The sequence below is a fragment of the Electrona antarctica genome (assembly GCF_951216825.1).
Source record: "Electrona antarctica genome assembly, chromosome: 5".
NCBI lineage: Eukaryota > Metazoa > Chordata > Actinopteri > Myctophiformes > Myctophidae > Electrona > Electrona antarctica.
In genome coordinates, this window is record NC_136810.1 from 46,916,152 (window position 1) to 46,931,762 (window position 15,611).

The 15,611-nt window shown below is 44.7% G+C and overlaps 1 protein-coding gene across 1 annotated transcript in view; it reads right to left on the reverse strand.

The window, feature by feature from the left end:
- Nucleotides 1-107: 107 nt before the first annotated feature.
- The window catches only part of spire2 (spire-type actin nucleation factor 2), a 28,474-nt gene continuing 12,970 nt past the window's right edge, over nt 108-15,611 (reverse strand). Inside the window, exons 8-15 of the mRNA XM_079500754.1 lie at nt 13,782-13,942; nt 12,829-13,057; nt 9,413-9,534; nt 7,243-7,380; nt 6,870-6,937; nt 6,193-6,220; nt 4,700-4,797; nt 108-905 (exon numbers count right to left, since the gene is read on the reverse strand). Of these exons, the coding sequence (XP_079356880.1) occupies nt 461-905; nt 4,700-4,797; nt 6,193-6,220; nt 6,870-6,937; nt 7,243-7,380; nt 9,413-9,534; nt 12,829-13,057; nt 13,782-13,942 (1,289 nt within the window). The 3' untranslated portion in view covers nt 108-460. The remainder of the gene's footprint in view (nt 906-4,699; nt 4,798-6,192; nt 6,221-6,869; nt 6,938-7,242; nt 7,381-9,412; nt 9,535-12,828; nt 13,058-13,781; nt 13,943-15,611) is intronic.

Sequence of the window (15,611 nt, forward strand, 5' to 3'; positions counted from 1 at the left end):
AGAGAGCAAGACGCTCAGCTACTGCAACTCCTCTCCCACATTTCCCTCCCCTTCCCTCAGATGTCCTCTCCTTCCATCTCCCTCCCCTTCCCTCAGATGTCCTCTCCTTCCATCTCCCTCCCCTTCCCTCAGATGTCCTCTCCTTCCATCTCCCTTCACGCCACCTCTTTCTTTTACAGCTGTGAGCATTGGGAGCAACATCATGATGAAGGCCGAACCATTTTCCACCCATTAACCTTTCTAATGACTGAGGGTCAGGGTCTGTAGCCTAGCAGGTGGAGGTGGAGAAGCTGCTTTACGGAGCATTTCAGCAAGAGAGGGAGGATGCTGGGGCACTTGCAGGTTGGGGAGTGAAGGTGGCGGTGGGGGGGGGGGAGTGTGTTTACAAATGCTTAGCCCAAGTGCAGCATGGAAGCGACACTGCTGAGCAAGTGAGGGAATATGAGCTTAGGGCTAATCATCAGTCATCTAAGTTGTCCAAATCGTCCTTCGCCTTCAAAGTGGTTAGCCGTGGCGAAGATGAAGCCGACGAAACAAGCCGCTGTGAGCGAAGTGCATGGTACTGGGAGGAATGATACTGGGTCTGTGCATGATACGGGGAGGAATGATACTGGGTCTGATGGTGTGGCTGCGGGCGAGGTGTGGGGTGAGACACAGGGGGGCACTGAGGCGGAGGTGGTAATGGGTCAGTCTTGTGGTGTGGCTGTAGTCCTTCAGTAACAGCAGCAGCTTTGCTTTCCCTCTTGGGAGTGTTGTTGAGGATGTCCAGGCTCCGGCGGCTGGACGAAATGACATCGGCAACGAATTTGGTGCAGTCGCCGCAGACGTCCCGCAGACTACAGCCATGCGCGTACAGGTGGGGAAACTCCTCCTCCACGGAGCGACGCGTCAGGCAGCGCAGGGACCTGCGGGTGGGAGATGGAGGTGTTGTTAGTGTTCAGGGCCAAGTGTACTTTTCAATAGAGATTGTAATGACAGGGTAAGAGCTGTGTAACACGTCAATGGAAGACGTCAGCCATTTTCAAGAAAATGGCTCGGTGTAACCCTACTGTCATGCTTCCTCTGCTACAACCGCACCACAATCTTTTCAAGAAGACATCACATCACATCACAATCTGAACTCTGAGGACTGTGGACAGTTCAGAAACCCACCTACCAGTGACATAAATCGATGAAAAATCCAAGCTAATAGAAAAAGAAAAACAACTGCCCAATGATGTCACTGGTAGGCAAGTTTATATATTTTTGAGGGGCGCTAGCCCCTCCAAACTGGTTGTTAATGTTTGTTTTTAGTTCAATATTTGTTTTAAAAACGCCATTGACAATGAAGGGAAAATTTACATCATATTGTCCCTCATTACATCACTTCACACGGGTGTGATTTTTGACACTTGCTTTGGCAATGTAAACATATGTTTTCTCATGCCAATAAAGCTTTGAATTGAATTGAGAAGTTGAAAATGAGTCGTCCTTTAAGTGGACTTCTTTTTCTTATCTGCATTTTCCAGCGTTTTTGTTTTCCTTTTCTTTCTTTCTTTTTCCCTTTCTTTAATCTTTCTCTAAGTTTCAGTTCTTCTGATGACAGGAGTTTTGACGTTGGTGATTTCATGCTGTGGCAAAGTGCATCAAATCTGAACTCTGATGAAGGCATCAGGGCCGTTTTGCTCAAAACAACTACTATGTATTGGCCATCGTTTGGCATAATTCACATACATTTTATTTTGTTGAAGAAAGTTAAAATGCTAGTAAAATAATAAAATGAAATATAAAAGCCAACGGCAGTAGTATAATGCTTAACAGTGTTGACAGGTATCAGGCAGCTGCATATCAACAAACAAGTATGCTTTCTGTATCTTTCCCTCTCTCTTCAAACTGCTCCTTGTCCCCCCATCCCCCGCTCCCTAACAAGAGCCCGAATATTTGAAAAACGTTGATGAAAGTTTCTACTTGAGAACATTTCACTTGAAAGCAAAAATAAAATAAAACACACTGAATGTTTTTTGGCCTCTAATGACATACCTAAAGGGACGTCAGTTTGAAAGCTGTTAAAATCAGGACAAATCAGCTGCATTATAGCCGATAACGATGTCGTAAAAAGGTTTGGCAGATAAATCTGCCAAACCAATATATGGGTCTAGCTCTATCCCAAACACACTCACACATAGCATAAGCAGCAAGGAGGATATTAAAAATGCCTGGGGTAATTATTGCATAAGGGCTGCTTAAAGGCCTTGGACAGGGTCCTGAATTTATTACATTAGTCCTTACCCGTTCTAATACATGAACACCAGATTAGGTACAGTGTGGGTATTGTTTGGGAGGGAATTGTTAACGGATGAGCTTGGAAAGGGCACAAAGTTAATATTATTAGGCAAGTGGTGTGCGGAGAATTCCATGGGGGACGTCTGTGTATTCCTGGGACTCACTGGCTGAGACACGCACACACGCACGGCCCACGCAATCTTTTTTTTTTAATGTTTTTTTTTGTGTGGCTTTCGCCTTTATTTTATATTTTTTATGGAGGGACAGACAGTTGGCTGACAGGAAATGGGGAGAGAGATGGGGGGGTGACATGCAGTAAAGGCCGTCGGGGTCGGGAGTCGAACCCGTGGCACACTGCCAGACTGGATTACCAGCCAAGGTGCCTGGACCGCTGAGCCACGGCCCAGGCGAATTGGTTTTGACATGGCAGCAGCGCCCTGGGCGGCGTGTGCACTAGGGGCGGCGGTGGCTCAGGGGTAGAGTGGCTGGATGGTAACCGTGAGGTTGCCAGTTCGAACCCGGGCTCCCCCAGAGTTACTGTCGAAGTGTCCTTGAGCAAGACACTGAACCCCAAATTGCTCCCGATGTGCTAGTTTGTGCCTTGCATGGTTTCCGCTGCCATCGGTGTGTGAATGGGCGAATGTAATGCACAATCTCTGTAAAGCGCTATAGCGATAGCGATAAAGGCGCTATATAAAAATGCACCATTTACCATTTACAGACAACACTGGCAGGCGTTTGCGGGTTTGGGGACTGAAGGTGCGTTCAAAGCAGATATGTTTCCAGTCGCTTCACTGTGGTCGCGCATGTCGCGTTGGTTATTAAAGAAGAAGAAAAGAAGTCCCAGCTCACTTGTTTCCATGCAGGAGCTGTAGCTGTGTTCCCCCTCCCTAGAAGTGGTGGAGTATTTCTGGTTTTGTATTTTTATTTTTTATTTATACTATGTCTATCATCATTATTATCTTATATCCATGGATATCAGGGACTTCTTATGCATACTACAGCGATTAATACTATTACAGTATTGTTACTATCATCACTATGTCTCGTGTTTATATCTACAGGTTCTATTTTTTGTCTTATTTATACTCGCATACAATTGTCTTCACGCAGACAATTTCCGAGCCTGTTCGCCGTGGTGTAATGTTAGCAGTCCACTGAGTGGCGAGTGCGTCCCACTGTGTCGGCAGTGGTGGCGCTGGGCCAGACGCCAAATTGTATAGGCCACTGTTTGCTGTGGTGCGGTTGTAGCAGAGGAAGCATGACAGTAGAGTTACAACGAGAACAGTGGCCTGTGATGCAGGTGTCGCTAGGGGGCGGTGGTGTGATGTTGCGCGTTTTCCCATGTGAGTAGATGGGGAAATCTTTATTCACTAATGAAGTAATTATTAATTTATAATTTGTTAAATGGAAAAAAGGGCTTCGTTAAGACCTCCATTTGTACGTCTCTAAATGTTATGATGAATTGAACAAGGTGGACCCTCTTGTAAACAAGTGCAATGCTTTATTGGGTCGTCCACTCTCAGTTGACAGTTTTTGTATTAAGTTGTGCTTGAAATAGGGTGACCAGATCCAAACTGTTCATTTGAGGGACAGAAGTACTGTATTGCTTGTGTGGGACAAGTGGGACAGGACGGGAATAGCTAATTACTTAAGTTGCTATTAAATGCCTTGATGTCATATTCGACCATAGGCCTAATTATTGCCTATCGTTTTGTTATTAAACCGCTCTGGTGTGCCACTTTTTTTTTTAAATGCTAAATTTGGTCATAGGTGGTATGACCGAATTGGTACTGTAGCCTAGGGGATATTTCTCATGTTATTTTAACAGGATTAAAAACACATCTTGCAGGAAAAGAGAGAAATGTACAACTGAAAAGTCAGAATGTGGGACAGGGTCTCAATTTGTAGGACGCCTGAAAAGTCTTGGAAATGAGGGACTGTCCCACGCAAAGAGGTACATCTGGTCACCCTAGCTTGAAATGTACTGTAATTCTGCAAACTGTTAATAAATACTTCAATCCATAATATTATGTGTGAAAAGTCGGAGCGATTGGTGCAGCCAGTGAGTAGCTACGACAGTGTTTCAGACATTCATTCAGACAGAATTATAGTTTGATAATAACAAAACACAGCAAACACAGCAAAGACAGAAAAGAAGAGAATCGACGATGAGTAGGAGATCCCATTGGTTAACGCGAGCAAAGCACGTCCGCTTAGGTGAGCAATCAGTGGCTAGGTGGGGGGAGGGACAAGAAGACTTAAATAGATTTAACCTGCACTCTCATACTAGAGTTGCATTTGCCCTTGGATTTAACTAGCAATGGATTGGTCTAACAACATTGGTCTGAGGAGCTGTCCTTTGCTCAATTCATCCTCTTTCCTACACAAATCCTTGTATTCTCCCTCTATTCATGGGCAGAAAACACAGACTTACTTGTAGACTTCACTTTTGCGTCCGTGGCTCTTTGGACTGGTGTGGAAGCCCACTGTGTAGACTGGGATATGGGCCATCTTCTTTGATGGTATCTTCATCTGGGACACAGGGGAGTGCAGAACAACATGATGAAATGTGACCCGGGCCCAAGCAGAGATTGCATTGAAGAGCAAAGGGTAAAGGGAGAATAGGAAACCGGACAGCAAGCACAGAGGACATTTTCTACATTTAAAATGATACCATTTCACAAATGATAAGTTTACATCACAGAACCAATGGGTCACACAGGCAGAAACTACAAGCACCACACTAGACCACAAACAAACCAAACCCACACAGTGAGTCCATAATCACAGTGCACACAACATCATACAAATTGCACAAAAGCATCCAAGGACACAGAATGAGAAATAAAACAGAGGGACATACAGTACTATTTACTACACACAAACCACAATTATGTAACACAGCACAACAAGACACATACAGTACAGGACTCACAGCAAACATACCACCCCCACCCCTTCACACACAGAACAAACAGAAAGCCAAACATTCTAACAGGCCAATTCCCAAACCTACACCGCACAGAACCACACATCCACATGGTCTGGGGACTGAGGCAGCAAATCAAAATCAACAAAATGATTAACATTCACAGAAATATCTGCCAATGGAAACAAATAATATACTCAATATATTGACATAACTCATTAAAGGAATACTTCAACCCCCAAATTTACCTTTGTTCCCTTCTATCAATTACTCACTCCGTGAATCGAAGAGAATACTTCATGAATTGGAAAAATGTTTGAGGTCCAATATTGACAAAGCAAAACATTTACAAACTCCAAAACAACTCTCAGACTCTCAGTGTATTCCACAGTGTACTGCCAAAACACTGGCATTTCACTGAAAGTTGTACTTCTAAAATGACTTCCAGTGTAAACTGGATGAGCATGTGGGGTTCAACACACAAGCCGAGTTCACATGCACGTGCTGGCTAGGCATGTGCATTGTTCGTACTTCGTACACGCGCCCGTTTAGCCCAGAAGTATTGTAAACAATATAAATTCGATTCAGGGGAAAAGCAGTGTTTTGGAAGTAAGGCGGGTACGACTGGATACAAGACACTTAAGAGCTGTGTTAAAACGTTTTGCTGTTTATTGGACCCCTATTTCTTGTTTGTTTTCCGATTCGTCAAGTATTATGTAAATGTCTGGATTCCTCAATCACTGTAAAGAAATGCAACACAAACAACATTTCTCCTCGTATTAAGTAAGGCTTCAAACAGTGAGTAATTGATAGAAATAAAGCAATTTTGTGGGTGAAGTATTCCATTCAGCTCATGTATTTTGGAAATGCTATTTCTTGTTCAGGCTTTGTAACTGAACAATGAGACAAATAAGCGCAGAGCACTGCAAGCATACTAAAACAATAAAATAAACTGACTATGCCACAGCACGAAAGACAGATAATGCGAGTTTAGTTACCTTTGCACAGCAGGACCCACAGACAGATCTGTAGGGGGAAATAAAAGGAATGAAACCCAACATCGGGTATTGGACATAAATAAGGATGAATGGTTTATTCAAAATATGGTAGCAAATAAAGAAAAATGTGGCAAATTGTAAATTGGTATATAACTTGGGATGTTAGCTATTTTAGTTTAGGACATTTGCTCAAAACAGAAGGTGCATTCCAAAGTATGTCATTTTATGTACTGTGTCACGTGACATCACATGAGAGTGAGAGGGAGTGCTGTTATACAGCAGTGGTTCCCAAAGTGGGGTCCGGGGACCCCCAGAGATCCTTGGGGGAGGTCCGGGGGGTCCCCAGCTAAATGATAGTTTGGAACCAAATGGACCCTTATGGGTCTGTAACTCTTGAGTGTACAAATGGATCCAAATGGACCCGTTAGGGTCCGTAGACTAATGCATGTCAAACTGGGGGTCCTTGAAATAAAACAGGTTGAGAATCACTACAGCCATAAAAATGTTCTGGCATATCTTTTCAAATGGGGGTCCGCGGGCTAATTAGTGTCAATTTGGGGGTCCTTGACATGAAAAAGTTTGGGAACTACTGTTATACAGTATAGTAGCACAGCTGTGAAGCAGGAATAGGCATGAGGTCGAAGATAATGACAGTGTGAAAGGAGCATCTTTTATACCTTTTACATAGTAAGCACGTTGATGGCCAAGAGAACAGGGGGAACTTGACTCTACAACAGCAACACACCTGTAAGGAGCACATACGCGCACCCACACACACACACACACACACACACACACACACACACAGTCATGATTATGTACGATGATAAGAGCGCCCCTCACTTCACACAGGTGTGATTTTTCATTCATGACATTTCTTAGATTAGGGTTTAAAATTTATAAAATTATGTTTAAAAAAATAGATTTTTACTGTAGTTGTGAGGCAATAAAAATTGGTCCGTGACCCACAAATGGGTCCCGACCCACTGTTTGGGAAACAGTGAACTCCTAGAATATCATAACACTTGGCATTGTCCATGAAGTGATTACCTTGCCTCTCTTCAGGTTATTGTAGAGCTCTTTGTTCTGAAGGTACTTCTCCATCTCCGCTTTCACCAGTACTCGGCGCACATTGATGACTTCCTCCACCGTTAAGGCAAGACTTTCCACAGGGTGGCTAAACTCCTCCTGAACATGGACGGACAATGTCTGAGAGTCACACCTTAATTGGCTTATATAATCAAGCCGTTTCCCTTCATTAGATCATAGAGCCTCTGCTAATGCTAACAGTCAAATGGTTAGCTTCTTTCCTGACCACAACCATCCAAATGCCTAAAATCACACACACACACACACACACACACACACACACACACACACACACACACACACACACACACACACACACACACACACACACACACACACACACACACACACACACACACACACACACACACACACACACACACACACACACACACACACACACACACACACACACACACGATTGGCGAAGCGCCACGCCATGTTTGTGCCACATAGCCAATATCCAATATAAGTTCTACCTGACATTCATGGCTCCAAGAAGGCCGCTGTCCTATAGTATAATACATTACATACACAACTTTTTCCTTTTAAGGGTAATACAACCAAGTACATTCGTAAAGGTCGATGTGGGCTCTCTGAAAGTTTTTAGACCCCCCCCCCACTCACACCCCATGGGTGAAGTTGCCTTTTAAATCTCTATAGAAGTCAGGTCATAAGTCTAGAGGCTGGTAATTAGTAAAGGTCAGAATAAAGTGGAAGTCAGCTGCAGGAGTGATAACCAAAGGGAATATGTGGAGCAGTAAGATGTGTGGGCATGCTGTGTGCTCTAATTGAGAGTCTTTGATGTGTACAACAGATTAGATTGTATGTTGTATTACTGTAAATACTGTATACTGTAATGATCAACATTATGCCTCTCTTTCCACCTTTCAGTGAGAAACGGTCCATCTACCCATCCTTTTACATGGGCAAAGTTGTACTGTTGTACATACAGTATGTAATCTTAATCTTTTGTAATATTTGAATTGAGCCTCCTGGCAGCCTCCAGTTGAGCCTCCTGGCATCCTTTAAAACAGGCCTTTTTAGTGCTATCCCTTTTAGATTTGGGCTCTATTTTCATCCATGCTCCTAAACCCCTTAAACCCTAAACTACTTTGCCTTTTTTAATTGAATTACATTTTTTATTCAACTATTTTGAAAAACATTTTTGAATAGTTAAAATAGCCAATCTACAAACTCATAACATGTCGACAGGATTGGCTAGTTGAACTATTAAAAAATGTGTTTCAAAATAGTAAAACAATGCAAAGTTTATGGATAAGGGGTTTAGCATACATTTCTGTCCCTTAGAGTAAGGTTTCATCAAGGATGCAGCACTCTAATAGTAAAGTGCAGTACTGGCCTGGGTGGGTTTATAATAGTATAATAATATGAGTGTTCAGGCAATGAGGTCTTTCTGTATGCTAATCCAGTAGTTAAAGTACTTCCACCATATGGCAGAATTCCAGTGAAATCTCTGCACCGTTTTGGATGGGGAAAGGAGCTTTGTAACAAATACATGCTTATGATATTTTGTTCAACAAGACAATCTCTGCAAAATGTGCAAATCAACACTTCATTTTCCTTTCTAATCTCCGCGGGGCCGGAACGGCTGGGGTGGGGATGATGTTTTCACCCCTGTGTGTGTCTATGCACTGCAACATTTCGGGCACCGCTGGACCGATCGGAAACATTGCACACTTTCTCCCAGTAGGCCAACATACTTTTTGCTAATACTCATACAGATGTTGTCCAAAATTCACACAAATTGGTACACAATTCTCCCTTGAGTCATGTGATCATCGATCAAGATGTATCAGATTTGTTTTATGATTGCCATCCAAAGGTTTGCTGGAGGGGCCTGTTTAGTAAAAAAAAAATCCACAAATCATAAACGCAGTGTCCAATCTGACCCAAATTGTAATCACACATTAAGGGGTTTAGATCCAAAAGCGATTTAGCAGAAGTCATGGTTGAGGGTGTGTTTTATGTTGTATAACATATAAGATGTTACTTTCAGCTATAATCCAACTCTCTACCGTCATTCTGTTAACTAGTACAACTGTAGAATGTGACAAAGCAACCAAAAAAATAACTACCGGTCATTCATCACATATGGTTTTAAACTCACCATCCATTGGCGCTTGTTGCTAGCTGTGGAACTGGAGGTGGTTTCCGAACCCTCTGAGGTCTCGTTGACCGAGCTTAGAGACAGGCGAGCTGGGGACGGGGGCAGCCACGGGGGAAGAGACGCTGGAGGGGCAGATGGAGGCAGAGATCGAGTCAGAGAGAAAAAGTAGGGAAAGTGGAGAAATAGTAGAAAGGGAAGAGAGCATTAGATCAGTTTACAAGAGAGAGAGAGGGGGGAGGGGGGGCAGAGTAAGAGATAGCCAGCTACATAAAGAAAGTAATGGTCAGGCGCGTCACCACCATTCACTGTGAGTACCTGGCGACACCCCCACTCTCACAGATAGGTGATTTCATCCCCCCCCCACTTTTTACCACCAACTTTTTTCCACTTGGACGTCAGCATCCATTGTGGCAGCGGTGGCAGCGGTGGCCGAACGGATTGCGGAGCGGTCTTGATACCGGAAGGTCGCCAGTTCGAATCAGCGGTCCGACACGTTAAAATTACCACCGCTGAAGTGCCCTTGAACAAGGCATTGAACCACTACGATGAAATGTTCTATGAGCAGGGCCTGGCTGGAAACAAGTTCTTGAGCTTAGCCCAGATACCCTGGGTAAATATAGTAATCATTTCATTTCATTTCATTTCAGCAACAACTCTGTTTCCCCTATATGAAAGCCTATTGGCCCATTTAAGATTGATTGAACGGCAACAGTGCCATTTTTGCCTAGCCAAAGCATGCCTACCTGGGAATTTTGGCCGGGAATAGGCTAAAATAGAACTAAATAAATAGAACGCCAAATTCGGCAGGCGGGCTATGCCCGCGCTCATCCCTCCCACGTTCAGATACCCTGTACCACCCCTGGTAATGGTAAAGATACAGTGGAATCAGATGAGTGGAGGCCAGAGAGCACATTTGGAAGCTTTGAGTCCAACATTCTTTTTATCCGGCTGCATCTCAGATCTCACCCCAGAGCCTTCAGTCATCTATTCTACACTAATGCTGCTCTCCATTATTAATCTGGTTTTAAAGGAGTGCGCCGTCAGCCGCATCTTCTGACCTACGCCTGCAACTCAGATCACAGCAAGAGGCCGTCTCACTGCCGCGTTCAAAAGAAGAACTCAATCGAGACCATAAGAAATTAACCAGACGGGCACTGCAGGAGGTGAGGTGGGGAGGTTGTGAGGGGGGCAAGCAGGGGGCTCTAAATTATGCAACTCCTAAAAGACCACACACAGTTGAGATTGGGTGCCTCATCAATCCTGCAAATGAAAGATGCCAATTCAACTCTTTTAGTGGAAAGCAAGTAACCCATCTGAGAGATCGGCTACAACTAGCAGTAGGTATACTTTGGATCAGAGCTCTGTGGATGACAGCGTGCAGATTTACAGGCTTACATTTCTGGGATTAGATAGTTATGGTGTGACAGTCCTCTATTGGCAGAGTAACGAACTACAATAATAAACCACCATGTTTATCAAGCCATTGCTTGAACCCCTTGACAGACAACTATTACTAAATAGATGTTTGGGTCATGTTGTGTAGGAAATATTGCTTGCAATAACACAGATGAATTAAGCAATATTACATGAGACGGTGTGCTTTACCGTGATTATCCTAACCTCACAGAACTATGCCTAACCTTAACCTGAAAATGTTTTGGATGGGGGGGAAAAAAAGATCTGAATGTAGTTGCATTCCAGTAATACGCATGCCCTTCAAATAATCCCGTTTCGGATTTCCCCTAGTGCCCACTCTTCCGAGGCCTGATGCCCACTCTGTTTTGGTGCCCACTCTTCCGAGGCCTGATGCCCACTCTGTTTCGATGCCCACTCTTCCAAGGCCTGGTGCCCGGGTGTTTTGATGCCCACTCTTCCGAGGCCTGGTGCCCGGGTGTTTCGATGCCCACTCTTCCAAGGCCTGGTGCCCGGGTGTTTTGATGCCCACTCTTCCGAGGCCTGGTGCCCGGGTGTTTCGATGCCCACTCTTCCAAGGCCTGGTGCCCGGGTGTTTTGATGCCCACTCTTCCGAGGCCTGGTGCCCGGGTGTTTCGATGCCCACTCTTCCAAGGCCTGGTGCCCGGGTGTTTTGATGCCCACTCTTCTGAGGCCTGGTGCCCGGGTGTTTTGATGCCCACTCTTCCGAGGCCTGGTGCCCGGGTGTTTTGATGCCCACTCTTCCGAGGCCTGGTGCCCACTCTGTTTTGATGCCCACTCTTCCGAGGCCTGGTGCCCGGGTGTTTTGATGCCCACTCTTCCGAGGCCTGGTGCCCGGGTGTTTTGATGCCCACTCTTCCGAGGCCTGGTGCCCGGGTGTTTTGGTGCCCACTCTTCCGAGGCCTGGTGCCCGGGTGTTTTGATGCCCACTGTTCCGAGGCCTGGTGCCCGGGTGTTTTGATGCCCACTCTTCTGAGGCCTGGTGCCCGGGTGTTTTGATGCCCACTCTTCCGAGGCCTGGTGCCCGGGTGTTTTGATGCCCACTCTTCCGAGGCCTGGTGCAAACTCTGTTTCAGCTGAGACTAGTCTAATCGGCATAGATGGCACACTAAATTGATCAGAATCCATCCAGCACTCACAGTTCTATTGCACAGCAGCAGAGCAGTAGTGTAGTGCTTCTCAGCCTCTGAAACCAAGTGTTGTAAGCCGTTTACAGACGGCGGATTGACACACATTATGGCTCTCTATTTTATACGCTTTCAGCTCTCATCATTCGGTAATGCTCAGAGTAATCTACCAAGCACACATGCTGTATGGCTCAGGATTAAGAGGCAACCAGTGGTTGTCTGTCTGATACACATCTTCTTTATTTATTTAATTATATCAAATTTACTTGGTTCTGTGAAAAATACACGCATATTTTTAATATAATTATTTGAACATAATTTGAAGATCATGAAAAGTATTTAGACATCGAATGCAAGTTGGCAGACCTGCCGTAGTAATTTCTCCCTCTGCTGGACAAGAGCTAACATTACCACTAGGGCAAACGAAGCACAGCAGAGTGTGATCTGTTCAGAACTTCTGACACATCATGTCAAAGTAGTTGTTGTTGAGTTAGGCCTGACTCACACCTTCGCAACAGATTGATGTATAGCTGATGCATGAGACTTATTGACTGATGCAAGCTCACAATGCATTTCCAATGGGAGTCACATGGTTTGACACAACGTGTTGTATGAGAGGGTGGGGGCAGTCGAAACAAAGCCGAAAGCCGTACACAAATGTTGTGTCAAACCATGTGACTTCCATTGGAAATGCATTGGGGCAAGATGTAAACAAACCCTTTGTATACATCTAGCATGCATCAATGTTGTATGCTAGATGCGAAGATGTGAGTCAGGCCCTAAGCCCTATATATTCATATTGAATAAAAACACACAAAGAAAACAAGAAGGAGGTCTATGTGTACACACACTGACCTCTGTGTGACGGAGGTGGCCCTGCTCCGGTCAGCGTTCGGGACCGGGGCCTCTCCGTCCTCATTCTCACTCCCCCTCCACCTCCCAGGTGGTTTGTGTCCGTGAGCGACGAGTGCATCTCGCTGCGGAGCACAGCCACGTCGTGCTCAGAGAAGGAACGGTCCCTTTTTATCGGCGTGGGGGAACTCTCAATCCGACGTAGCTCTGCACCATCTGGGGAATCCTCTTCCTGTGTGTGTGTGTGTGTGTGTGTGTGTGTGTGTGTGTGTGTGTGTGTGTGTGTGTGTGTGTGTGTGTGTGTGTGTGTGTGTGGTGGGTTACACGACATTGGTGGAGAATAGGTGAAGAAGGAAGCAGAGAGGAAGGTATGTGTTGAAATGAAGGAGAAGAGCCATGTTTTTCTGTGTTTCTCTTAATTCCCATTCTGGGCGGGAACCCCTTTTGGTGTTTTAACTAAGCATTATGTTATACTTTAGCTATTGAAAAATAGCAGATCTACAAGCTCATAGCGCGCCACCGAGTAGCGCGCTACGAGCTTGTAGGTCTGCTATTTTTGAAAAATCGTGAAAATGCGGCACAAAACCCATTCAAAGATTTAATCTTTGAATATATATTCTTTCAGAAGACTTTTTTTTCTTTCGACTTCAGGCCTAAATGGGTTAATCCACCCCTCCCTCTGTCTCTCTCTCACCTCAACCCTCTGTCTCTCTCTCACCTCAACCCTCTGTCTCTCTCTCACCTCAACCCTCTGTCTCTCTCTCACCTCAACCCTCTGTCTCTCTCTCACCTCAACCCTCTGTCTCTCTCTCACCTCAACCCTCTGTCTCTCTCTCACCTCAACCCTCTGTCCCTCTCTCAACTCAACCCTCTGTCTCTCTCTCACCTCAACCCTCTGTCCCTCTCTCACCTCAACCCTCTGTCCCTCTCTCACCTCAACCCTCTGTCTCTCTCACCTCAAATATGTTCATCTCCTCCATCTCAGCAAGAGTAGGGGCTTTCAGGAGGATGCGAGGACGGGCAGGGGGGCGGGCCCCGGACTCAGAGAGGTCGATGCAGGAAGTAGACTTGACATTGCAAGGACAAGTCTGAGCAAGGCAGGGCAGAGAGCCAAATGCTGAGGAGAGAGGCCAAAAACACAACAGTGACTCAAAGACTCTGATGTACCGATGCTACAAACCTAGCAAATCATTATTTATGACAATAGTGTAATTTATGTCACCATACAGTAGAGCAGTAAAGAGCCCCAGCAGGAGCAGTAGTAATTGTATTCTACATTAGAAGCCATTTGTCACATTCGTGCTTCCTTATTTTCTGTTTTGTTTTAAGTCATGTGTTTCTATCCATCCTTTTAGCATGCAGAGACAGCACATTGATCTTGGTCTGAAAATAACCAGTCAATATGCATGAAATACGATACCACCTCCACATGTACACTACTACCATGGCTCTATTGGAAAACCTCAGCAAACTGTACACAATATACAGTAAGTGGTTTAGCTATAGTATGGCCATTATATATGCTTTGGTATAGATTAGACACTGCATTGTCTGAGCCATAATGTGTGCGTTAATAACTTTCAGTATCCAATTTGTTTTCTAGGTAGTTGAAAGCATGTTGTGAGTCGAGAAGAAACACATACAGATTGACACATACTGTAGTTTCACTCACACTCACACTCACACTCACACTCACACTCACACTCACACTCACACTCACACACACACTCACACTCACACTCACACTCACACTCACACTCACACACACTTAGCTATGCAGAAATATGTCTCCCAAACACTGGTATGGGTCGTGTTGTTATGAGGGTGAGTAAATTAGGTTCTGTGCCAGCATTACTTCTGTCCTGAGTTCCAAGTCATACATGACTTACAGTACACCTAATCCATCCATCCTCGTACAAAGCACGTTTTTCTATTGAAAATCTGTTATTTATGGTGACATCATTGTGCAAAGAAGTTAGAAGAGCCAGTATGCTCTGCTCTCTGCACCTCTCCGCTGCTCGCAGAGCCCTCTGCTCATGGATGAGAGTGAGCTCTGCTCAGCTCACTCTCATCATCTCTACTCGCCTCGGAGGGGAAACCACGCCCCCGTAATACAAATCGATATGAAACAAACGTAAACATATGAATTAGATATGCCTACATCACATCGCAGAAATCGAACGCATGTATGTAAACTTTAACGACTGGCGCCAAATATTTCTTTGCACCAAGAAACCTGGAAACACACAGAAATAGCTACAGAAACAGCAGAAAGCTTTTAAACCAGAAGCCTATGAGAGAATTGTACTATATCATTGCTGCTCCCTATCACAAAGGACACAAAACTTATATGGGCGTATCAATGAGTGTGTGCCCAGAATTGGCTGGGTTATTGCATTGGTGAAATAGGCTCTCTATCCCCCTCTCGCTCCTTGCTCCCACCACAGACCTTGATATAGTAGATAGTACACAAGCTGTTGTGAATAATGCACAAAACATACTAAAACTAGAAAAAGTGCCCTTCTGGGTACAGGTCTCCATAGGAGTGTGTGTGATGTTTGGCAAAATGTTTCGGAGTAATATAAACATGTTTTTTTGTTTGTTTGTTTCTTGCAACAATTTTCTTTGTTTTGTTGAGGAAATGCAGAGCCAGATCACTCATAGCATCTCTGAGGATAGAATTCTGGATGAGCAGGACATGTGCAGCATTTTTTACAAAACGGGCTACTCCTGAAAACTTTGGAAGGCAATCTTAGCTAATCAGTGGCTCGTCTTGATCACATGAC